The following is a 25285-nucleotide window of genomic DNA, read 5'->3' as shown; positions in this document are numbered from 1 at the left end:
ATATATGACCATGTTATGTTTTCTGTGAATTAATGGAGATATAGGGTGATCCTTAACAAAACAGCAACCCACTAGTATGCTGCATAGGCGGATCGATGGGGGGGGGGGCCCCTTTTGTGGGAAAAATTTGGTTGATTATATAGGGAATCATTGAAGCATGACTGGAGCGGGCCCCCCCTTAGGTCAGTCAGCGGCCCCCCCCTTAGGAAAAGTTCTGGATCCGCCACTGTGTTGTATTTTTGTTTGTTTTTTGTTTTTAATTTTTCATGATGAAACAAGTGTAATTACATACTACAGTAATAAGTTATTACACTTAAACATTGTGTTAGCTTGAGTGAATGATTTGCAGTATCTTATATCTATAATACTGAAATTACGAGGTCCAATTTGTCAGCCGTCATCACGTAAAAACGACGAATCAAAGAATTCAACTTTATATATAACTAATATAGTACAAAGGTGTAGATTAAAAATTACACCACTCCAGGCCCTTTTAATTTCCACGTAATTAATATTGCCAATAATTAACAAGTTCCGGGTCAAGTCCGATACCGATACCAATAGTATATTCATATGTTACCTATTACCTAATCTGTACGTTCCGCATTTGACAGGTGCACCACCAAACAGTGTATTCAGGATATGCTATATACACGGGTCATAATCACAGGGTTGACACTACTAAATTGTCAAATTGTTACCTATTGTAGTATTTTGATCAGTAAGACTTTATAAGATACCAATACGAATACTAACAATAAGGCGTATAGGTACAGTTTTCAATTTGTTAACAGGCATGACGTAAAACAGCGAATCAAAGAATTCAACTTTATTTATAACTAATATAGGACAATGCTGTTGATTAAAAAAATACTCCATCCCAGGACCTTTTGTTTTCCAAATAATTAATATTACCGATAATTGATAAGTTCCAGTTAGACGGATTCAAACAGAAAGATTTGAAAGCATAGAAAACTGTGATAACTATCTTATAATCGGCATGACTTTATCAGATGACAATACTAATAACAAAATAAGTCTTGCGCATAGTTATATACTTTAATTCAGTCACGGACCCGCAAAATCACTGGTGTGTTCTAGTATATACTAATGAAACAATTACTGAGATCTGCCTTAGATTTTAACATGGGATAAATTACATTTTGTCATAAAAATAAAACTTCTAAATATCTTTTAGATCTTATATATGCTTGTATAAAAATATTTTACTTAACATCTGTTTGATTCTTTGTAATTTCATTGCTGTTCTCAAAACACAAAACAAAAATTCTACTCATTTGAGATGAAATCTACAAAGAAACATAAAAATAGAATTGTAGAACATGGGTTAATTTTTAATCAATGAATTTCAATTCTATCAAATTTAATATCTATGAATAAAAATAACATTTTATGTTAACTAGCTAATCAACTTTAATTGCAAATTCATATAAAGAAGACAAGTTTTATGTTGAATTGCTACTTATAGGAAGCTACCAGTTTATACCAGCTCAGAATATTTTTAGGTTGACGGTTGAGCAAATCTAATTTACACAGGTTTGCGATTTAGTCAAGTGTCCAAGTTATATATACTATCTTTAAATATCATTTTTTTTCATAAAAGGCACTTATTGCATGGTATATGTACGCACAAGAAAGAAAAAGGAAGAAAAATCGTATAAATGAAGCTTTAGAGAGGAGAAGGAACAGACTTGTGAGAAATGGTATTACGCAATGGCTTAGTGTGGCCAATGATTTGTCTGGTCTTAGGGCAAAGTTTGCTGCTCAACAGCATGCCACTGTAAGATTATTTACTTATCAATAGAAGTGATAATGGTAAAATATTTTACTGATGTAAATACAAACTTGAATTAAATTTATGTTATTTTACTTGTTTAGAACAATTCAGTAAAATGCAAAAAAAATAACAAAACAAAAATCAGCTGCTGAAACAGGTGAACTTGTTTAAAATGTTAATAATTCAGCCACTTTTATATATTCACTGTTCTAGGTATAAAATTGTATCATTTTGTGTGTGATACATATAAATTGATGCCTCTTTGTTCTGGAATCAAATACAACAACAAAATATTAAAAATATAAAGGATTTTGTAGTACTGTTTAACTACCCAAGTATAGTTTTTCATAACATTTGGTTTATTTATTTTTTTATCTAGCACAACAAATATAAATCAAGTGAATTATACCTCTTCAAATTGTATTCCTAATGGTTACAAATACAAAATTTTACACTAAATCATTCTTATTTTTAGAATGCTTTTAGTCTGCACCAGTTGGTACAGAAGTGTGCCCTACATTGGAGACATTGGACTGCAAGGCGTAAATCTCAAAGACTTCCAGCATCTAATTTTGTTACATTCCATCAAGTCAAACCAAAAGTTGATTTCATGTTGAGGCCTGAACCGTCAGTGCCTGAGGTTCTAAAACAGCCAGCAAAGCAAGTACTCCCTGCTCCAGTTTTGTTAGCTCCACCTGTTGTATCTCAAGGGGTGCTCCAAGAAAGGCTTGTCCCTACTGTATCAGAATCACCCGTAAGATCTAGAGGACTGGTCTCTGAGGGGTTACCTGGTAAACATGTGGAATTCAAAGTAGACAGGTAACTTTAAGATTCTTTTGATGATTTATTTTTGGATAAGAGATTTAGAAAAGATAGGCAGATAAAGTTAGACTTAAAATATAGAAATATTAGTTGGAATTTGTTGCTTTTGTGTGATTTCTTAAGGTTTCATTGTTGAGCTTTAAAATTGTGCAAGTTGGTATTAAGTGAAAAAGGAAGATATCGATTAGCATACATACATACATCCCAGAATTCGTTTCCATTCTCTAACTTAAGTTTGCATCAATCGAATGTTATGAAACTTATACACATTGCTTATTGCCACATAACATAGATCAAGTTTTAATTGATAGTGTCATCTTTACAATTATAGAGTTATGTCCTATTATTAATGGAAACATTGCTGATTCTGTTCCATTACTTAAGTTTGCCTCAACCAAATAATATGAAACTTACTTATAAAAACACAATGCTTAATACCTCAAAATTCAGATCAAGTTTGACATTCTCTGTTTATTCATCCCCTACCATATGTTTATAGAACATTTTAAAAATTAGAAATGTTGTTATTATAAAGTATAAAAGATATGCTCTCCAGACATGCAGATTAATTAATATGACAAATATCTTAGTTTCTGGTCTTTTAGTCTTTCAATTCCTGATTTACTGAGGAACTACAATGACAAATATGTGCCCCATGAAATCTTTTCTCTCTCCATAAATTGGTACTTTAGAAAAAGTCTGAAACTATTGAAAAAAGAGGAGTTGAATCTAAATTTATTGCATCAGCATTAATTGCTATAGTATTCATAAAATAGTACCAACTGATTTAATAACGGGACAATTTTTAGGCAGTTAAGCTGCCTTATGCGAGCACCCTGGATTTGTGTGCTACCCAACAAATGCTGAAATACATGCCATTGTTATTATCTAGCTGGATATTATGTTATTTATAACTTATTGGACATTTTTTTCATACTTTTCATTCTGGATTACAAAAAATATGACCAAAATTACCTTAAATGATCGTCGATTTTCCCAAAAGTTTTGAAGTTGCACATAGGAAGTAGAGCACATAAGGAATCCTTAAGTATTATATTATCCCCATAGCTTTTGGCTAAGATGTCAAAGAATAAAATGTATAAAATACTTAATCGCCGAAAATCTCTAAAGACAAGTAGTTTAGATTTCCCAAATTGCAAAAGTCGTAGGAATATTGTTTGTCATCAATACGTAGTCAACTACGTCAGTAGTCTATTAAAATAAGTTAGACAGATCACGCTGTTGGCGGCAATTTTGAATTAGAATAGGAAATTTCGTATCTTTTCAATTTGGACGCAGGGGTTCAAATTAGCGGTGGTTCGAGGTCTGCGACCTTCCTTTTTTGCAGTCGGACTTTCTACTTGGTTACTAGCAACTATATAAATGATACCTGAATGTAAGCAAACCTTATTATATATAGGTGGAGTCCATTGGGTCACTCTACCTCCTTCTGTTTGATAACTTTGAAACGGATGAGATCCCCACCCCTCGACCATATACATTCATGTATGAGACTAAATAAATAATCAAATGAAATATAGGGGATGTCCCCAGGGTCACCCCACCCCCTCATGTTTGAGAACTTGGAAACAGTTGAGATCCCCACCCCTAAACCATATTTATTCATGTATGGGACAACATATAATTAATCAAATGAAATAGAGGGGGAGTCCCTGGGGATCACCCCATCCCTCCTGTTTGATAACTTGGTAACGGTCGAGATCCCTATCCCTAAACCATATATCTTCATGTAGTGGACAATATAACAAATCAAATGAAATATGTAGAGGGATCCTGGGGATCACCCCACCCCTCCTATTTGAGAACTTGCAAACGGTCGAGATCCCCACCCCTAAACCATATGTATTTATGTATGGAACAATATAACAAATCAAATGAAATATGTAGAGGGAGTCCCTAGGGATCACCCCACCCCTCCTATTTGAGAACTTGGAAACGGTCGAGATCCCCACCCCTAAACCATATATATTTATGTATGGGACAATATAACAAATCATATGAAATATTGGTGGAGTTCGTGGGGCCACTCTCCCCCTTCCAGTTAGAGAATTTGGAAACAGTTGAGATCACCAATCTTAAACTGTTATATTCTTGTATGGGATAATATTACAAATCAAAGGAATAATGTCGGGTTCCTAGGGTCACTGTTCATCCTCCTGTTTGAGAACTCAGAAACATTCGCGATCCTCAACCCTAAACCATATTTATTCATGTATGGGACAATATAACTATTCAAATGAAATATAGGGGGTTCCCGGGGGGTCACCCCACCCCTCCTGTTTGAGAACTTGGTAACGGTCTAGATCCCCACCCCTAAACCATATACATTCATGTATGGGACAATATAACAAATCATATGAAATATAGATGGAGTTCGTGGGGCCACTCTACCCCTTCCTGTTTGAGAATTTATAATGGTTGAAATCCACAATCTTAAACCATGTATATTTATGTATGGGATAATATTACAAATCAAATAAATTATAAGGGGGTCCCTATGGTCACTGTACACCCTCCTGTTTGAGAACTTGAAAACATTCGAGATCCTCACCCCTTAACCATATATACTCATGTATGGGACTATATAACAAATCAAATGAAATATAGGGGAAGTCACTGTGGTCACCATACCCCTCCTGTTTAAGAACTTGGAAACAGTTGGGATCCCCACCTCTAAATAAAATGAAATATAGGGAGAGTCCCTGCAGTCACCCCACCTTTAAATTAAACCATATATATTCATGTATGAGAACTGATCAAATGAAATATAGGGAGAGTCCTTAGGGTCACCCTACCCACTCCTGTTTGATAACTTAGTGTACTGTTGAACACAAACTCAGATTTCTTTCCAGGGAAGCAAGTCTATTCATACTTTTACAAGCTCCTACTAAAGTCAATTTGAACTTCTTACAGTCAACCTATACTGCCCCCCCCCCCCCCCCCCCCCTTTTTGAAAAAAAATTGGTTGCTTATATAGGGTATCACTGAAGCGTGACATGAGCGGGCCCCCTCTTACAGCAGTCAGTGGGCCCCCACTTATGAAAATTTCTGGATCCGCGACTGCGAACTGCAATCATTGCAAACTTGTACCACTGAAGACTCATGACCATGAAAAAAAGATACTTGATATATGTGTTGCTTTTAAAAACTTTGACAAAATATGAATTATTTGCCTCAATGATTAATTCATTAATGAACATAAATGTATAATATATGATTGTTTAATGTTTGTTCTTTTTAAAAAAAAATTTAAAAAAAATTGAAGCAACAATATTTGTCTTATTATATAAACTTCTGCCAAGTTTGCCTCTGCTTTTTTTACTTAACTGCCTACAGCGCCTTTGGTGCTTTGATTTTTTATATTTAATACATTTTATAGAAATCTTCCATCCAGAAGAAAGCCAAGACATCCATCCTTTTTAGCAGAGTCATTAAAGAGAGCTGGACTATTTTCTGTTGACCAACAAAACTCAGAGTATGTATGACTTGAACCTAAATAGAGATGATTTTTATATTCATAATAGCAACAGAAATTTTATTTATTTAAGGAATGACTGTAATATTTTTCTGTATATGAAGAAATAATATAAAAAATTTGGTGCACACTAAATGCACGCGCGTTATTTAACAGTGTGCACCACATTTTTAGCTCACCTGGCCCGAAGGGCCAAGTGAGCTTTTCTCATCACTTGGCGTCCGTCGTCCGTCGTCCGTCGTCGTCCGTCGTCGTCGTCCTGCGTCCGGCGTTAACTTTTACAAAAATCTTCTCCTCTGAAACTACTGGGCCAAATTTAACCAAACTTGGCCACAATCATCATTGAGGTATCTAGTTTGAAAATTGTGTCCGGTGACCCTGCCAACCAACCAAGATGGCCGCCATGGCTAAAAATAGAACATAGGGGTAAATCCAGTTTTTGGCTTATAACTCAAAAACCAAAGCATTTAGAGCAAATCTGACAAAGGGTGAAATTGTTTATCAGGTTAAGATCTATCTGCTCTAAAATTTTCAGATGAATCTGACATTCCGTTGTTAGGTTGCTGCCCCTGAATCGGTAATTTTAAGGAAATTTTGCTGTTTTTGGTTATTATCTTGAATATTATTATAGATAGAGAAAAACTGTAAACAGCAATAATGTTCAGCAAAGTAAGATCTACAAATAAGTCAACATGACCAAAATGGTCAGTTGACCACTGTAGGAGTTATTGCCCTTTATAGTCAATTTTTAACCATTTTTCGTAAATCTTAGTTATCTTTTAGAAAAATCTTCTTCTCTGAAACTACTGGGCCAAATTAATTGAAACTTGGCCACAATCATCTTTGGGGTATCTTGTATAAAAATTGTGTCCGGTAACTCGGCCAACCAACCAAATTGGCGGCCATGGCTAAAAATAGAACATGGGGAAAAAAGCAGTTTTTGGCTTATAACCCAAAAAACAAAGCATTAAGAGCAAATCTGACAGAGGTAAAATTGTTGATCAGGTCAAGATCTATCTGCCCTAGAATTTTCAGATGAATTGGATCATCGGTTGTTAGGTTGCTGCCCCTAAATTGGTAATTTTGAGGAAATTTTGCTGTTTTTTTGTTATTATCTTGAATATTATTATAGATAGAGATAAACTGTAAACAGCAATAATGTACAGTAAAGTAAGAACTAAAAATAAGTCAACATGACCAAAATAGTCAAATGACCCCCTGAGGAGTTATTGCCCTTCATAGTCATTTTTTAACAATTTTCACAAAATTTGTAGATTTTTACTAACATTTTCCACAGAAACTACTGTTATAGATAGAGATAATTGTAAGCAGCAAAAATGTTTATTAAAGTAAGATCTTCAAAAACATCACCATCACCAAAACACAATTTTGTCATGAATTCATTTGTGTACAATGTTTAATATTAACATAGACCAAGGTGAGCGACACAGGCTCTTTAGAGCCTCTAGTTTATGTTATTTTGAATAGACAGAAAAAAAATATTACTGTCATTTCTTATAATTTAATAGTAAATTCCATTTTAAACCGTAGAAAACCATGAAAAACGTTGATGACGTCACGGTCACATGACTAAATTATGTCTATAGGCTCATAACAAAATAACGTCAGCCAATCAGAAGATGCGTTTCATTTAAAATTAAATTATTCCTGAATAACTGTTGTATAATAATGGTAGGAATTTGTGTGCATTATTGAAAAATAAATTACTGGCGATTCAGAATTTTTTTAAATGATTTTCTATTGTTAACCCTTAGCCTGCTACACGCGACTATTGTCGTTCAGATAAGACAGTCCGCTACTGCTACTCGCGACTTTAGTCAATTTCCGTAACTCGTTTGTTTACACAGTTACCATGGAATGGGCGGAGTCAATATTCATGAGATTGCGGCAGTTTCGACTTGTATGGATTCTGATTGGTTAAAAATCTGCGTTCTTTCGAATGTCTCTTGACTTTTAATGAGGTATAAGCGATAAACCGAAAGTGAAAACTTTTGTTGAAAAAAGTGACAAAATGGCGGACATTATTTGGAGAAATGGCCAACACGTTCAGAAGTATTTCAATGATAACAATTTAACAGTGGCAGCCGATTAAAAGGATTTGAACGACAACCGAAGATATAATAGCCAGAAATAGAAACATTCTATCAAAACTGCAAACAGGAGACTTTTAAAGCGAGAATTACGGGGATTCCCAGACCTTGTTCAAAATGGATGACATGAAACAGGATTAGCGATGTTTATCATTTCGCCTTTCAAATGTGAATCAATATTGACTGACATCGATAGACCCGAACTTTAAGTTTGTCAAGATTATATATTGATGAAAGCTTTAATAATGAACTTGTCGTATAAATATATTTGTACATGGAAGTAAAAGTCGGCGCAGTGAAAGTTGGAGGAAAATACCGGAAAATATTTGCATAAAAAAGGCCGTTGGTCTGAGAAGAAACTTTTATTTTTTGATAATCACAATGGAACTTAGTTCTCAAAAGAGATTTTTAACTATATTGGTTCAATTCTGAAGTCATGGATACTTTTACATTGATGGATTCGTTAATAAAACATGAAAAAATAAGTTTACCTTTGTTTACCTCTATTCGCACCTGTACAGGTAAAAACTGACCAGAGACTCACACAAAAATAAAATAAATGAAAAATACAGAATCTAACAATACTTTTTTATATAACTTTTATTGATGAATATTCAATATTTACAAAGATACAGCAATTGTAAGTGAACATGTTTATTTCATCAGTGATTAAAATTTTACTCAGCATTACACAAAAGTACAATAGAAATCAATGCAGCAGTCTAAGGGTTAAAATGTGATGTGTTTGATTTTGCTAAAATAAAAACTTGCAGCCTTTCCTGAAATCTGAATCTTAATCAAACATACTAAATCTGATTTACAAAGGAACATGTCGGTTATTAATTTGGTGATGTAGGGATAGTAAGCAGGTAACTGCAATTTGAAATTTGCACAAAAATATAAAATACACAGAAAACAGACAAAATGTGTAAATAAAAAAGATTTAGAAGCAGAATTTAGATATTGATTGACAAACCCATTGTTTTTATAGGTGTGAAAAAATAGCAGAGAACAAAATAGTGGAAAAAGAGAACTTTGAAAATACAAGTATACCGGCAGAAATGTTATTTAATAATTTTGAATTACATAAAGAATCATCAAGTGAAATGTTAAAACTAAATGACAAAAATAAAGAGAGTGCAACATTAAGCATGTTCAATACTGAGCCTACTTCTACGACAATAGGATCCAGCAGTACTGGGCAAACTTCAGGGCTGATCGGATCAGACCCTACACTTCAAATCAGAGGATTTAGTGAAAAAGTTTCAACTACAGAGAAAAATCAATCAGATATTGAAAATGTAACACAAAGGAGTGAAAAAACTTTGTCTTCCATAAACTCAGATGTAAATGTTATGAAGAAAAATTTCACAGCCCCAAAACAGGGATACCGAATGTTTGAGACAAAGTTACTGACACCTGCCGATTTCTTAGCCACAAAAATGACAAGTACCTTGACCAAAGACATTGCAGGGAATTTACCACATGTGGGTTTATCTCCACGTGACAGAATTGACGGAATCTCATCTATAAATAGTACTTTAAAAACAAAAGAATCAGTTGATCTTTTGTCGTCTGCAGATAATTCAGGGAAATTGAAAGAAAGCCTGGGATTTGTTAAATCTACTGACGATACTGGGACAAAAAGTGCAGATTCGTTACTTCCAATTAACATAGATTCTCCTAGGGCAGAGAAAAAAGGAACTGTATTAGCCAATCAAATTACTGATATAAGAAATAGACTAAAAGGATTTAATGAAAAGAAGAGAAGATTGAGGTATTTTAATATATATTTTTTTTTACCAATTGTCAAATTTTTATATTAGTTATGCTAGTCTTTTAGCTCACCTGGACAAAATGACTATTCATGGACTAATGCTACCGAAATTTGTTTACTCTAGTCATTTAAATTCTGTTTTCTTAAATTTTATTCTAATCTATAAATTTCCTGAACCAAACTTTAAAAAGACAAAATTTAGCAATGAATTATCTGTAGTTTATGCTTTCAAAAGATTTAATATTGTATTATCTTTCCAACTTACCAATACATGCAATATGGCTTCTTTTGTTATAAATATGAAAAAAGTGTTAACCAGGTGAGATGGTAATATTTTAAGACGATTCTCTTAGAATATTTAACTGTTAGTTTATTGTGTCATTATTTGTTACAATCCTATAAGAGTTTGAATATAGATTTGTCATGCCCCATTTATTATGTGCATTATGTTTTCTGGTCTGTGTGTCCGATTGTTTATCCATTCCTCTGTCTGTCCCAATTCAGGTTAAAACTTTTGGCAATTAACTTGAAACTTAGTACACATTCTCTTTAAGATATTCTCTTTCTAATTTTAATGCCAAATTAAATTTTAATCGTTTTTTTACGTTCCAATGAACATAGAAAATGATAGTACGAGTGAAGCACCAATGTACTTTGGACACATTGTTGTTTTTTTTATAATCTGATTATTTACCACTCACTTCAGAATTGCCAAAGTATATGTATGTACATACACCCTCCTCACAGGCAAGAAGGTTACATAATTAAAAAAAAAAAAAAATTGTATTCATAATTTTTCAGAAAATTACAGAAACAACATGTACATCTTTCTGATTGGTTAGAACAAGAGGTCAAGAAAGGTGAAGAAATAGAAACAGAGGATATTAGAAAGGAAATTATTGAGGTATTATTTTAATCAGTACTAGCCAATATCTTTTCAATGAGAAAGTGATCTGTTGATAAATTCTAGAATATCGTTTTGACTGAAATAGAAAACAAAATCCACTGATTATGATGTTTTATCGGTAATTCGTATATTTTCCCTTTGATCTAACAGCCTAATATTTTTGAGTATCAACGTACTGGCTGTATCACTGAAAATATTAGGCAATACATTGCATGACGTCATAACATTGTGTGACATCATAATTACCGATAAACAGAATAATAGGTAGTTTCGTTTTTGATACTGACTATATCATGTTGAATATCTTAACTCGCCCTAATGGGCTTGTCTAGATATTCCACATGATATAGTTAGTATCAAAAACTCAACTACCTATTATTCTATATCTATTTGACTAATTAAAGATAAATACATGTTGATTCTATGGTTGTACAATATTTCTCCACTTGAGACAGTAAATTTAAACTATATTACATTGCAAATGTGTTTTTTCTTCCAGATTGAGACAGAAATGAGAAAACTTAATCAAGAAATAGACATTGAGAAGCCAATGTGTGCCAAACTAGTTTCTGAAGTACAGATCTTAGTCAAACTCTTACAGGGTAGTGAAACAAACTGATATATTATATATATACTGTAATGCTATTTATTTTCCATGATATTTTATTTATCATTTTAAGGTGACTTCAGTGCAAAATTGCAATCTCTGTTTATGATTTTGTTAAGCTTGTTGATTCATTCATATAAATGGAGGTCAAAGTTTGATATATTTATAAAGATGTGTATTCCTTTAATTTGTTATGCCCTGCAGTAGGCCATGGGGGTCGACAAGTGTTACCCTTGACTTAACGTCCTCCTTTCTTTCATTCTTTTTGTTCGAAATGTTTTGATATACACATTCAAAATTATGGAACAGTTTTCACCAAAAAAAACCTGTAATTTCAGCTTCTTATTTCAGAATGAAAAAAATGGATATTTTAGCTCAATAATCATGATAAAATTGGGATATTAACATTTTAGTACATGATAAAACTTGTCAAACTTTATCTGTTGTTATTTATATTACATTTATTACTTTTGTTTGTTATTTATTTTATGATATATAATAGTAAATAAATACTGATATAAAATGTAGGTATTTTATTTCTACCCCAATCTAACTGTATACATTATTTGTGTCATACAAAATTACTTTGCAAAAAGTGTTATTTATGGGTGCAAACATGGTCATTGTGTGTTAATTTTCATTTGTTGTTGTTACACATACTGGGGATTTATTATTATTTGTTGGATACCAATTTTCATGGACTTTGTGGGTAGCTTGGACCTTTATATGGACTCCAGGATCTGGTGTTTTTAAGCTCAGGATTTTGGGAATGATCCTTTTTGGATCCATGAAATCTTTTTTCGAATTTTGACAGATCAGGATTTAAGTTTCCTTAAATTTGGGAACTCAGGATTTCAAGATAAGGACCCCTCCAACTCTGGTTACAAGTGGAACCATCAATTTTAATGTTCAATGAACAACAAATTTTCTGCTGGTGTGTATACAGAATTAAGGAAAACCACATTATTTTCTATCAACGAAAGTGTAAGTTTTCCTTAATCAACGAAAATTGGGTCCAACGAAAATAAATGAGTATACATTATTCCTCTGGGTTACTAGTGATATCATACCTGACCATTACTATTTAATATAATTGCCATTTCATATTATTCATAGCCATAGAATACCATATAGACCAACTGTATTTTTTCCATTTTTCGTATCACATAGAAAAACACTTGTTAATTTGTTTATACACCTGTCTTTTAAAATGCATACTGCAGGATGGAACGCTAATAACGACCCTACCATATTCTGTATACACCTGTACAAAATCAGAAAGTCCCTTATCAAATTGTATAGTCAAAAGCTCAAACACATCAAACCAATGCGTAACAACTGTCATATTCCTTACTTGGTACAAGCATCTTCATATGTGTAAAATGATGAATTGAATCTGGTTTTATAGCTAGCTTAATCTCTCACTTGTATGATGATCAAATCAAATTCTATTATCTTGACAATGTTGTGTGAACAAAACAAACACAATAGGTAAAAATGTCAAAAATAGGAGTATAGCAGTCAACACTGTGTTATCATTTTAATCACTTTAATACAAATGTAACAAAGAAGCACGAAAAAGCATACCTTAAATTCAGAAATTATTGCGAAATTTTCATTGTTGCAAAAAATGAGACAGGGCAACAACAGCAACAATTCAAACTTGCACCCCCAAACTCTTGATACGAATTAAACGGGATTTCACTCAACATCACAAACCCAAAATTGCACTGTAGTCCAAAATGACAAAATTGCAATAATAAGAACCACAACAACATCAAAATCTACAGTACACCAAACTTAACATCCTCATTTTGCATGCTTATTATACAATTTTATGAACTCATAATATATTGTTATTGTTGTTATTGGTTTTGGTTGATAGGCAGCTGACTTATGTAGTAATTGCGCCTTAAATTCATATAACATAAATATAATGTATATATACTTTTACCTTTGTGTTGTCTGTGATATACTTATAACGAAAGTACATTTAGAAACATAACCAGACATGTACTAGTTAAATACTACCAATACGTCTCCCATGATGTAGCAAATAGAAAATCCTTAAGTAAGGATTGATTGTAGTTTTTTCTTTTCCATAACAGCAAAATAAATTTCCAAAAAACATACTGGTATTTACTGATTCCTTCTACCTTGAGAAGAAAAAAACCGCTTCTGTAATTTAATGAGAAATCACCCCTTCCTACACCCTAAATCGCCAAATTATTTACCAGGATTAAAATTTTGTATTTGCACCTGAAACGAGTTTCGTTTTCACAAGACTAATCAGTGTTGCTTGATTAAAAAAAGTTGAAAAGACCAAATAAAATCCGAAATTGAAGAGCATTGAGGACAAAAGTTCATAAATGTATTGCCAAATACAGCTAAGGTAATCTATTCCTGAGGTTGAAAAGAACGGCAACAGAAGTATGCCGCTGTCAAAAGTAATAAATAGACCAAAATATCCGGGTAACAAACTAAAATTAAGTGAAAAACATCAACTACAAGAGATAAACAATAAAACAAAAGAAACTCTGAAGTGCAACAAAAAACAAACAACAATGCAACATACATGAAAACTAAATATTATATAACAACTGTCAAATTCCTGACTTGGTACAGGACATTCTAAGACAAAATGATAAATTAAACCTGGTTTTGTGGCTAGCTAAACCTTGTGCTTTATGACAATGTTAAGTTAACCGATAAAATGACAAGATTACACTAGCAGTGGCTTCGACCAAGTGGTAAATAAACTAATCGTAGATACCAGGATTGAAAATTTGTCTATGCTCCAGCTGCGCGTTTCTTCCACAAAGTACTGATCAGTGTTGCTTGAATTAAAATAAGTTAAAAAGTCAAAATAAAAAACGAGGTTGAAGAGCATTGAGCGCCAAACTATCCTAAAAGTTTTGCCAAATACAGCTAATGTAATTTATTCTTGAGGTAGAAAAGCTTTTGTATTTCAAAAACTGAAAGTTTTGTAAATAATTGATTTATAATTATGACCATATCAATGGTAATTCATGTCAACACAGAAGTGCTTACTTCTTGGGTGGTGATCACTTTTATTTCTACATTTTATTTAGGAGTTTTCGTAAACATAATCTGGTCGTAAGCACAAAGGAAAACCATTGCTTTTCATAGCAATACTTTATCTTTAGTAGAACTTTTAAAGATTAATATGATATGCCAACTTCAAATCAATTTGCATCTACTCAATCAGATGATAATTTGTGGAATTACTTTTATGCAGTTTTCAACATCTTTTTCTGATTGTTTTTTTAACCCGTTTTTGTCGAGCATGGACTTTGTCGTAGAAAGATCTACATAGGGATAGTGATCTGGTTGCGTAAACAGTGGCGGCGTTAGCTAGATTGTCATTTAATTTTGCCATGTGAAAAAGGACTTTCCGAATTGATTTTACTCTCGAGTTCAGAATTTTTGTGATTTCACTTTTTTTTCCTACAAGCGTTATATTATAGAAGGAGAAAGACCTGGATGCGTCATACTTTGTTTATAGATACCTTATGTATTGAAGTTTCCGTCTGTAACATGTTTATTGTCCTTGACCTCATTTTCATGGTTCAGACAACTTGAAAAAAGTTAAGAATTTTGTAATGTTAATTTTTAGATTATGACACAGTGATGACTGCTGAACCCATATTGTGACTATTTTACCTGTTATGTCTGTTTTGTTCATTATCGTTGTAAATATAATATAATGTAATGCGACTGTCATACAAGTGAGAGGTTTAGCGCCATACCACTAGAATTAATCAACCATTTTCTTCATTTGAAAATATCTGTACCAAGTCAGGAATATGACAGTTATCCATTTGTTTTGATCTATTTTATCATTTGATTTTGCCATTTGACTAGAATTTTCCTCGTTTAGTATTTTTGTTATTTTACTTTTTTTTTCTCTAATGGTTAATATGATAACTTTATTTGGTATGTACGTACCTTGCAAGGTCCACATTCTCGTCATAAAAGTTTTTACTTGACCTCGACCTAATTTCATGGATCATTGAACACGGTTAAATTTTGGTGGTCAATTCCATATTTCAGATACTATAAGCAATAGGTCTAGTATTCGGTGTATGGAAGGAATGTAAGTTGTAAGTGTTCAACTGACAGGTGTCATATGACATTGAACTAATTTTCATGGTTTAGGTTTCAAAGTTAAGTTTTGTTCTTTTGTTCTATTACTATATCCATTACGTCAACTATACATTGTGTATTGAAATATTTTATGATGTGCATGTCAGTCTCGAAGGTTTTTTTTACCATGACCTTATTGTCACGGTTCATTGATCAGAATTAAGTTTTTGTGTTTTGGTCTCTTTTAATTTTCGAATAACAATTATCTAGGATATTTTACCCCAGGTACATATTACCTTAGATAAATTTGGCGAAACCTTTCATAATTTGGGTACACAATGCTCTTTTATTTCGTTCGGTCTTTTGCCTTTTCAAGTTTTTTTCAATGGGACCTTTACTTATTGATGAGCCTTTTTGAACGAAATGCTCATACGGCGTATACAATGTATAGCCTAGTATATATACTCAGTTTAATCGCAACAGTGGGGCGATGACACTGCTTGTTGATTTTTTTCGCCCCCACGGTACCACTAACCCAGTGAACTTCTGTGTTGACAAGAACTATCATTAATATAGTAACAATCACTTATAATACCTAAAAACATTTGTTAAAAACTTTGCTATGGAAGTTTTAGTGTGTAAGCAAAGTTGATGCAGCCATTACCGGTATGCCGATAGTTTGGCACTGTACAACACTCATTGTGCAAGTAAATATATATAAAAACATATTCGGACGACCATCTAGTTTGTTTACGGAATATTTAATTTTTACCTTTTGCAAGGTCTGCCCCACGTACAAATGTTTCGTTTTATTGGACCGAATATTCATTTTTATCATCTCTTGGGCAATATTTCTTTAAAGGTCTTACCAGATCAAGTTATACACTCCTTTCCCCGAAAATAAAATTCGTGTCCCCTTATTTGGCTTTTTTGTGCATTCAAACACACAAATCCGAAGTTCTTTTTGTATCTTAACAATGTATTGCATGTAGTTCAATTGAGTTTCAAAATGCAATTCAATAAAACGCTTTTATTGTCATTTATATTTAATTAAATACAATTAATAACATATTGATTTAAATTGATTTTTATGATATTTACACAGAAATAAGACGTTAATCTTAATAAAACATAATGTGTATACATGTATATAGATATATTTATATATATTTAGTATGCATCGAACTGAATAATACAGGGAAGGAAATATGAGCTCCTTTTCAGAATTAAGCAATTGTTTTTCAGTTATTCTGGTGATTGACATGGATTCTGAAATTAAACAAAACACTGTATTATATCCTAAATAACTAATATGTGTAAACTAAAGCATAATACCATTGAGCAGTTCAATGGCGACTATCTGTTTCATGATCTGACAATGAATCAACGAAGTTTCATGAAAATAATTGTTTTTTTGTAATCTTGTTTGTAAAGTTGAAATAAAATAGTTACCAACATTTGAAACCCTTGAATATTTACATTTAAAGTATTTAGCAACCAAATGAGCATATCAATAGTGTTAATTTAATTCAATTAATTGGTTTAATAAAGATTGGATTTAAAACATATATACAAACGGACTAAGAATAATTATTATCTGAATGAAGTATAAATGCCACAATAAAACCATCTCACAAGACTCCAGTTGATGACAAAATAAAAACAATGATTGGTCTTAATTAAACAATTATATATATATATTGTGTAAACTGGTCCGCTTTTATTATATATGTTTAGATTATTTAAACGTTATATACATTTGGCATCCACCTTCAATCAGTAAATAAACTAGTAATATTTGTGGTACGCATTCTGAAACCCAAGCATAATTGCTCGTGCTACAATATATAAGTATGTCAATTTTAAAGTGTAACATGTAATCTGTTCAAAGCCGAGATCGTCCAGTCGTTCGCAAAGAAAGACACAACTTTGAAACCAACATTACCAAGTTCAAGCCTAGGACCAGGAATATTTTTTTTATTTTACTGTTTTTCTCTACCAATTTTTTTTTTAATCTGAGAGGTATCTATATTTCATTTTTTTTTCAGAACAAATTGACAATTTTGTTTCTCGTTTTAGAGTCAAAAAAGTTTTTTTTTACAGTTGTAGCTTATCACAAAGGAACTGTACTAATAAGTCATATTTACAATTCCTTGATTGCATGGTGTTATTTATTCTATTATATATCAACAAAGACAGAAATACAGTTTATTGACATGTATTGACAAATAAACGCTTAAAGAGTGATATTAAAATCTCTTTTATATGAGCGCTCATGGTCTAGTGGCATCATGCATAGACTACAGACTTCACTGACGAAAATGAGCGCGGGTTCGAACCTTTCATCTGTCACTCGTTTTTGAGAGGATTACATTTCGTAAGTTTAAAGGTTACAGTTCTTAAGTTAACATTGTGGTCAGTGGATTCTTAAAACATAATCCACTGTCAGAACAATAGACTGACGTCAGAGAAATGGGTTAAATGTCGCTATTGATTTGAGACCCCCTACACTATGTACAGGTCAACCAATTGTTGATGGTGACGGTACATCTAATCAGACATATGTCTCTGATCTAATTTAGTGTCAATTTCATTTTTGTTTTCCTTTCCTCATGAGCCTGGTTCGCGTTTTTATGCAAGTGGCGACCCTTGTTAGCGAGGTCTGCATATTGCAGAGTTTACTAGCGTGCACATAAAAACGTTGTTTAAACTCCATAAGACATAGTAGAGAGTATTTAACTACTGAAGAATGTGGTGTTGACAATTAGAAAGTTGCAATCATCCATTTTGCTATAGATTCTCGTTTAAAATTATCCGTATGTGTCAATATCGACGAAAAAACCAAGATATAAGGCAGACCTCCAACTAGCAGTAGTATCCGTAATATCAAGTAAAATTGGATATCTGAGATGTAAACACTCATTAAAAGTAATGAGTTTTTCATCTCGAGAAATGTTATACAATTTGAATTATGGTGTTAGTATAAGTTTCCACGTGATATACTACGATAAACATGAAAAGGAGATTACTCGATGCACAAAAACGAATGCCAATTTGTCTTTATATGTAAATATGAGTTTTACTCAAAACACATGCCAACTTGTTCTTTGGGTACCTACAGTTGTTTTCAAAATAATGTGAACATTTATTTGTTTATATTTGGGCGTTTTTCAATAAAAACGTATTTTCTTGTCCCAGCCACTTTAAAAAACATGTGTTTGATCTTTGCAAGTAATTTTTTGTGCAGTCAGTACATTGAATTAGATATAACATTTATAAGCGAAGAAAAAGATTATTTTCAGAGGGATTGATAAGATATTGACTCCTGAATGGTCCAAAACAACCAAAATGGCATGTTCCTAGACCGCCTGTTCAACATTTATACTCTAAAATATCGTAAAAAAATGAAGAAATACATGTTTGTTTTACTTTACATAAGTTCTTTAATAATTCAAAAGTATGTTCAGAGCCAACATTTTTAATAAACAGCTTTCAATATTGTTTTTTTAATTTCAGAAGGTGTTTCCCTCACAAAATGTCCACTACGAAACGAAGTCATTAAAATTTGCCAATAAACAGTTTTATAAAATCAATGTAATTTTTGTTTGCAAGAGATATAAACATAAGGGTCTTACAAAAGAAGTGATGCCTTTATAACGGCAATTAAATTGTTGGTAAGAAAAATTGAGCACATCAAATGGACCAAAGTGATACCGTATTTTTAATAATGTCCACTACGAAACGGGTCAAATCTCCTTCAGTATGTGGTTTTAAAATTATGAAAAAAATATCAGTGTACAGCTTGATAAATGCTTTGATGAATACAATCAGTCTTGTTACTATTGCAATATAGGGATTGTGGGAAAAAAAATAAAACATGCGAATACGTCCCTTACGAAACGGTCCTCTACGAAACAAGTATGGGAGAAAAACGTTTCCTAGTGGACACTACCACTACCATGCAGTCTTTTTTAAATCTTTTTTCAATTATATTAGTGCAAAACAAATAACAAGGGTTAGTTTCATGTAATTTTTATTATGATTTTATTAACATATGATAGGGTTGATGTCAACTACGAAACTTTTTGTCCACTACGAAACGGTTTTGTCCACTACGTAACGCATCAAAATGTCCACTACGAAACATGAGTTGAACCTTCATATGTGAAGTACTGTCTAATCTTTATCGATAAAAATGGTTTTCCAATTCAGAAAAAAAATTGATATTTTTCTAGTATTTAAAGTAAACAAACTGGAATGTCTATAGGAAACATTTAAAATTGCAAAAAATATGTGTGTTTAGAAGAAGTTTCGTAGAGGACAAAAGTCCCCTACGAAACAGTACACAAATTATGAAAATAATATCATATTAAAGAATATTTAAGATTGCACTTTTTGTTTACAAACAGGACTATTATAGAGGTATTCAAAATAACTCTTGAAATTAAATTTTAGACAAGTTGATTTTCCATTTTTTTTAAGGTCTGAAAATTACGCTTTTATTGAAAAACGCCCATTTAGGAAAATCCATCAAACTGGTGAATATTGTAACAACTCAAGTTACATTGCATTGTAATTTTGTTCCCTTTCACTCGTTTTGTTTCGTCGCTCAAGTATCTCCCCCTTCAAATGTGAATAGATGGAAATAAGTTTTGGTATGTATATTGAAAATATCATTTATAAACAACACAAGATGTATCAAGCTAAATAGTTACCTGTTTTTCACACACATAGTTTCTATTGCTTCGGACACAGTTGTTAGTTCTGAATTGCCAAACATCTGAATTAGTTCTGAATATACTAACACATTCTCTATCGGCATTGTTCGCAGGAGTGTTCACTGTAAATAAATATACATATGTATTTATTTTGATACAAAAAGTTAAAAGAAATTGGTAATAGACTACATTTAGTAATACATTCAAAATCACAACAATGTTTGTACTAAGCATTTTCGTGCTTTTTCAATTTCCTTAGCCGACAACAATTAAATTTACCTGAGGAGTGCATCAGTAATTACCTCTTGTTTGAAACCGTTTCATATAATTTCCCCGATTGACTTCATATCAGATAATTTTGCAGAAACACAGTTAGGTTATGCAAAAGTTTAGTACCACATTGTATGACAAATTATTTTTACCGTAATTTTAATTTTCTATCAGTTTTATGCAAAGGTGAATGTAACGTTTGAAAATAGAGATTCCTGAAAGGCATATGAACTGTCTTATCAATTTAATTCAAAATTATTTTGTGAATCTAAGTACTGTAAATTTTAGTTTTCTATCATTTTGAAAACTATAATAGATTCAGAAAAACTTAACCTTCAAAAATCATTATCAACGATTATTCGATTTTCTTACATGATAGTATACAAAGACAACATTCAGCAAAGCAACATTTCCAATTAGGCGAACAAGGAACTGGTAGTAAACTTGTTTTGGGATTACTGTTCTTTATTGATCCATTTCTGTGTTTTTTGGCAAAACTAATAGTAGCTTTTAAATGCCCCGTACCAAGTCAGGCAATTGTTACATTATAGTTCGTTTCGACGTGTTTTACATTTCGGTGTTGTGTTTTTGTTGTGTCGTAATTCTTTTATATTTGATACGTTTCCCTCAGTTTTCGTTTGTAACTCGGATTTGTATTTTCTCTATCGATTTATGAATTTCGAACAGCGGTATACTACTGTTGCCTTTATTAAACATACGCATATATCCTGGTTAGTGATGCAGACTCTTTTTGATTATTCCTATATTATTATTGTAATTTAACGCAGTCATGGCGAGCGCATGCAGTTGTTTAATTATATCATAAAATGTTTAACATTTAAAATACACCATGATTGTTGTCTGCCACCATGATTGTTGTCTTCCTATGCCATTGATTGCATCTTTAAGAAACATATTTTGAAAATAACTATTAAACAACATTAAAACCCACCAACAGTAAGTGTGAAATCTTCCTCGGTTCTGATGAACACAGGATTTCTATCTCCAGTGAGCAATTCTGTAGCACCGGTCCAAAACATATGTACTCCTAAAATACCAACATTTATATTACTACTATTATCGATTATATATTAATTTTTAGAACTTTATTATTACTCACAGTTATTAAAATTTGTCCTCAGCTGGGGTGGCTATCAACGGTTATTTGTTCTATAATTTAAGCAACAACAACCCTAACAATACTTCGTTTCGGCAAATTTTGTTTGAAGTTATATTTTATAAAGTTTCAAATGTCAGAAACTGTATTGCTATGTAGAATAGTATTTCAAGTTAACGACAAATACGACTCTTCAATACTGTCATAAGAGATGCACTTGGTTACCAAGTCAATAATATCACAACTGGTATCCCTTAGTTTGATATGTTTTTAGGGACATTTCGTTTTTAAGTTTTTTAGGAGTTCGATATTTTAGCAAAGGGTTAGCAGATGGTAAGAAAATAGCTATTTAAAAATCATTGGTCTTTTTTTTTGTTTACCATTATTATAAATACATTCTCAGAAGGGGAGTCGGAGGGGTCCTGATCCCGAAATCCCGGTCTTAAAACTGCGAAATCCCGATGTCACGAATTTAATGAAATTTAAATCACGACATCCCGAAATTCTACAAAAAGAATTTTGGGATTCCGAAAGGATCAATTCCGATATCCCCAGCTTAAAAACACCCGATCCCGACGTCCCGAAAAAGGTCCGGCCACACCTCTTTAAAGCATCTGTGTACGTTAATTTCGTGAAGCATCCATATAGTGATACGATTGTAGATACAACCCTCCACCACTCATGCTCCTCAAACTAATACCAAAATCGAGTGATAGAAACCAGATAACTGTTATTATAGAGGATAAAGCCGTGTACTCAAAACTCCAGGGCGCTTCGGCGGAAACAAACAAACCAAATAGATTTCTGCATATTGATATCCAGAGGCCATTTGACAAACTGAGGCCCCAAAGTACCCATTTTAGTTATTGTCGAACGAAAAACTTATTGAAAATTACAAGAAAAATATTGTTGCATCAATACTTATAACAGAACGAGTTGTAATTGATAATCCTGTAAACAAACCTCCAATGCTATCTATATATTTTTGAATGGCATTAGCTTCACTATCAGTGTTTGGTTCCCATAAAAAGGCATCTTTCTTCTTACATTTTTCCTGAAATTGTACAACTAAATAATTTACTTATGTTTAAATGTTGATCAGTAAGAACAAGATAAACTATTGTATACACCTGGAACATGTCGCGATATTTCAAAGTACCCATATCATAGCCAAATTAGTTTTTTTCTGCGTAAAAGGCGTACTTTTTTGAAAGCTATTTCTTGAAAATTTTAAATGTGAATTTTAATTTTGTACTTACGACAGCATCAACCCACGACTTTGCCGCTTCAGTAGAAACAAAATAACAACCACTCCCGACAGACACGAACCCCTCTTGACATGTCAATTGTGAATTACAGTCAACTGTAATTTAAGAAACATTTAATTGTCATGTTATTTATTTCACCAAGTTCTTGCTCGAACTAAAATGTTTTAATTCCTTGATAATATATCAATCATGTCTGAACCGAACTTTTTTCTTAAAAATAACGTATTTTTCATTCGTTTTTTGATATTTACATTTGGTTCGAAACCCAATGGCATATGTAAGTAATGACAATTTCAAAACAAATACGACTTTGACTGATGACGTCATGTTTAAAAAAAGATGGTATCACCATTAACTATTCTAAAATCAGTCTATTCACATATAGGCCGGTGACCAAAGTCGGTATTATGAAATTTTAATCTTCAAAATTGTATACGGCTGTTTCATATATCATTCGATTCGAAAATATGTGTACTTTGAGATTATTTTGGTCGTCAAAAGAAAATATGATGCAGTTTTTCAGAAATCAAGATCAAAGGTCACATGGCGTTTTCAAGAAGAAAAAAACATTGAATATTCAATTCTAATTTAAATACACTTTATAGTAGAATGATTGAAAACTTGAATTCATTTTCTTCATTATTCATTTTTTTACCCAAAAAATTGGAAACCTATCATTAACTGAGATTTCGAGTACACTTATGCAACTTCACAAAAAGGGGGGTAGTTTTCAGTTTAAAGCGATGCATTTTTTCAAGTTACAAGAATAACGACCGTTAAAACTTTACCAAATTTATAGAAAATTAGGAACAAATATGTATTTGTTGATATAAATATCTCGTATGCCTCAATGAAAGGGGGTACTCACGTTTGGGCCATATACGTTGAATTTGGTACATGCAAAACTGACATATTTTTTTTTATTTCAAAACAATCTTGTAATTGAGTTTCTAAAATGTCTTGTCGATTCCTTTGAAATGAAATGTATTTATCGGAATATAAATCAGTGTGAAATAGAATAACAACTTTAAAAATACTTGTTTAATGACAGAACCGTCTTTTATTCGTTTCAAAATTGAGAAAGTCTAGGTTATTCAATCCCAAACTTAGTGACGCAAGATACATTGTTTTTTCAAGGACAGTTTAGCATACCACTCAATATACGTATTACTACATTTAATCAGTACTGTAGTTCAGATCTCAAATGACTTTTGCATTTTTTTTACCACAAATTGTGTGACTTTATACTCTCGATAGGAACAGATTAAAAACATATTTAGTTTATACAGTGAATTACTATTGTTATGACACATTTAACGTCATTAGTGTAGTATTTTTTTTAATCAAGCAAATCACTGAAAAACAAAATACGAAAATAATTCTTCCGCAAACATTGACCAATATTGAAGTGAATTTTGCTTACTTTCGCAAAGATCCCCAGCAGTACCTTCTCCACATACACATGTTGCTTGTCCCGGTCTTTCTACTGTGCATTGTCCTTCGTCTCCACAAGGATTATTTGTGCATGCGTCAACTGAAGACGAAGGAACAGTAATATATGTGAGCAACAAATCTATTAATACTTTACCATGAATTCAATATCAACGATAATCATAGAAATAAGATCACAAACCTGATTAAGAAAGAAAAGAACAATTCAAATACCAATGCGTGGTTAAAGAATATAAAAAAGAAGATGTGGTACAATTGTCAATAAGACAACTCTCCACAATAGAGCCCAATGACACAGAAATTAACAACTTTAGGTCACCGTACGGCCTTCAACAATGAGCAAAGCTCACACCGCATAGTCAGCTATAAAAGACCACGATTTTTTTACGAAATTACAACGTAAAACATTTCAAACGAGAAAACTAACGGCCTTATTTATGCACAAAAAATGAACGAAAAACAAATATGTAACACATAAACAAACGACAACCACTGATTTGCAGGCTCCTGACTTGAAACAGGCATATACATACATAAAGTGGCAGGGTTAACGTTGAATATGCTAGTGGGATACCAACCCTCCCTCTCACCTGGGTCAGTGGTATATCAGTGCAAAATAAGAACAAACTATAAAATTAAGTGGAAAATTGCTCAACTCATCAGATGGACAACAATGTAAATTGACGTGACCGGGAACTTGTACATCCCAACAATTATTGTTTATATGGCTAGTACAAATCAGAAAATAGTGATATAGATTCTTTTTAGTTTTGTCTTTTTTAGTCTCAGTAGTATGGTTAAATTCAGTTTATTTTCTTCCAAGTTTAGAACTAAG

At 32.3% G+C, this 25285-nt stretch overlaps 1 protein-coding gene across 1 annotated transcript in view; it reads left to right on the top strand.

The window, feature by feature from the left end:
* The window catches only part of LOC134716853 (protein SFI1 homolog), a 37740-nt gene extending 25848 nt beyond the window's left edge, over positions 1 to 11892 (top strand). Inside the window, exons 25-30 of the mRNA XM_063579863.1 lie at positions 1625 to 1801; positions 2274 to 2617; positions 6021 to 6116; positions 9219 to 10004; positions 10806 to 10908; positions 11411 to 11892. Of these exons, the coding sequence (XP_063435933.1) occupies positions 1625 to 1801; positions 2274 to 2617; positions 6021 to 6116; positions 9219 to 10004; positions 10806 to 10908; positions 11411 to 11530 (1626 nt within the window). The 3' untranslated portion in view covers positions 11531 to 11892. The remainder of the gene's footprint in view (positions 1 to 1624; positions 1802 to 2273; positions 2618 to 6020; positions 6117 to 9218; positions 10005 to 10805; positions 10909 to 11410) is intronic.
* The last annotated feature ends 13393 nt before the right edge of the window (positions 11893 to 25285 follow it).

The sequence above is a fragment of the Mytilus trossulus genome, chromosome 4 (assembly GCF_036588685.1).
Source record: "Mytilus trossulus isolate FHL-02 chromosome 4, PNRI_Mtr1.1.1.hap1, whole genome shotgun sequence".
NCBI lineage: Eukaryota > Metazoa > Mollusca > Bivalvia > Mytilida > Mytilidae > Mytilus > Mytilus trossulus.
The sequence above is the reverse complement of the archived record's forward strand: the minus strand, read 5'-3'. Positions and strand labels throughout refer to the sequence as shown.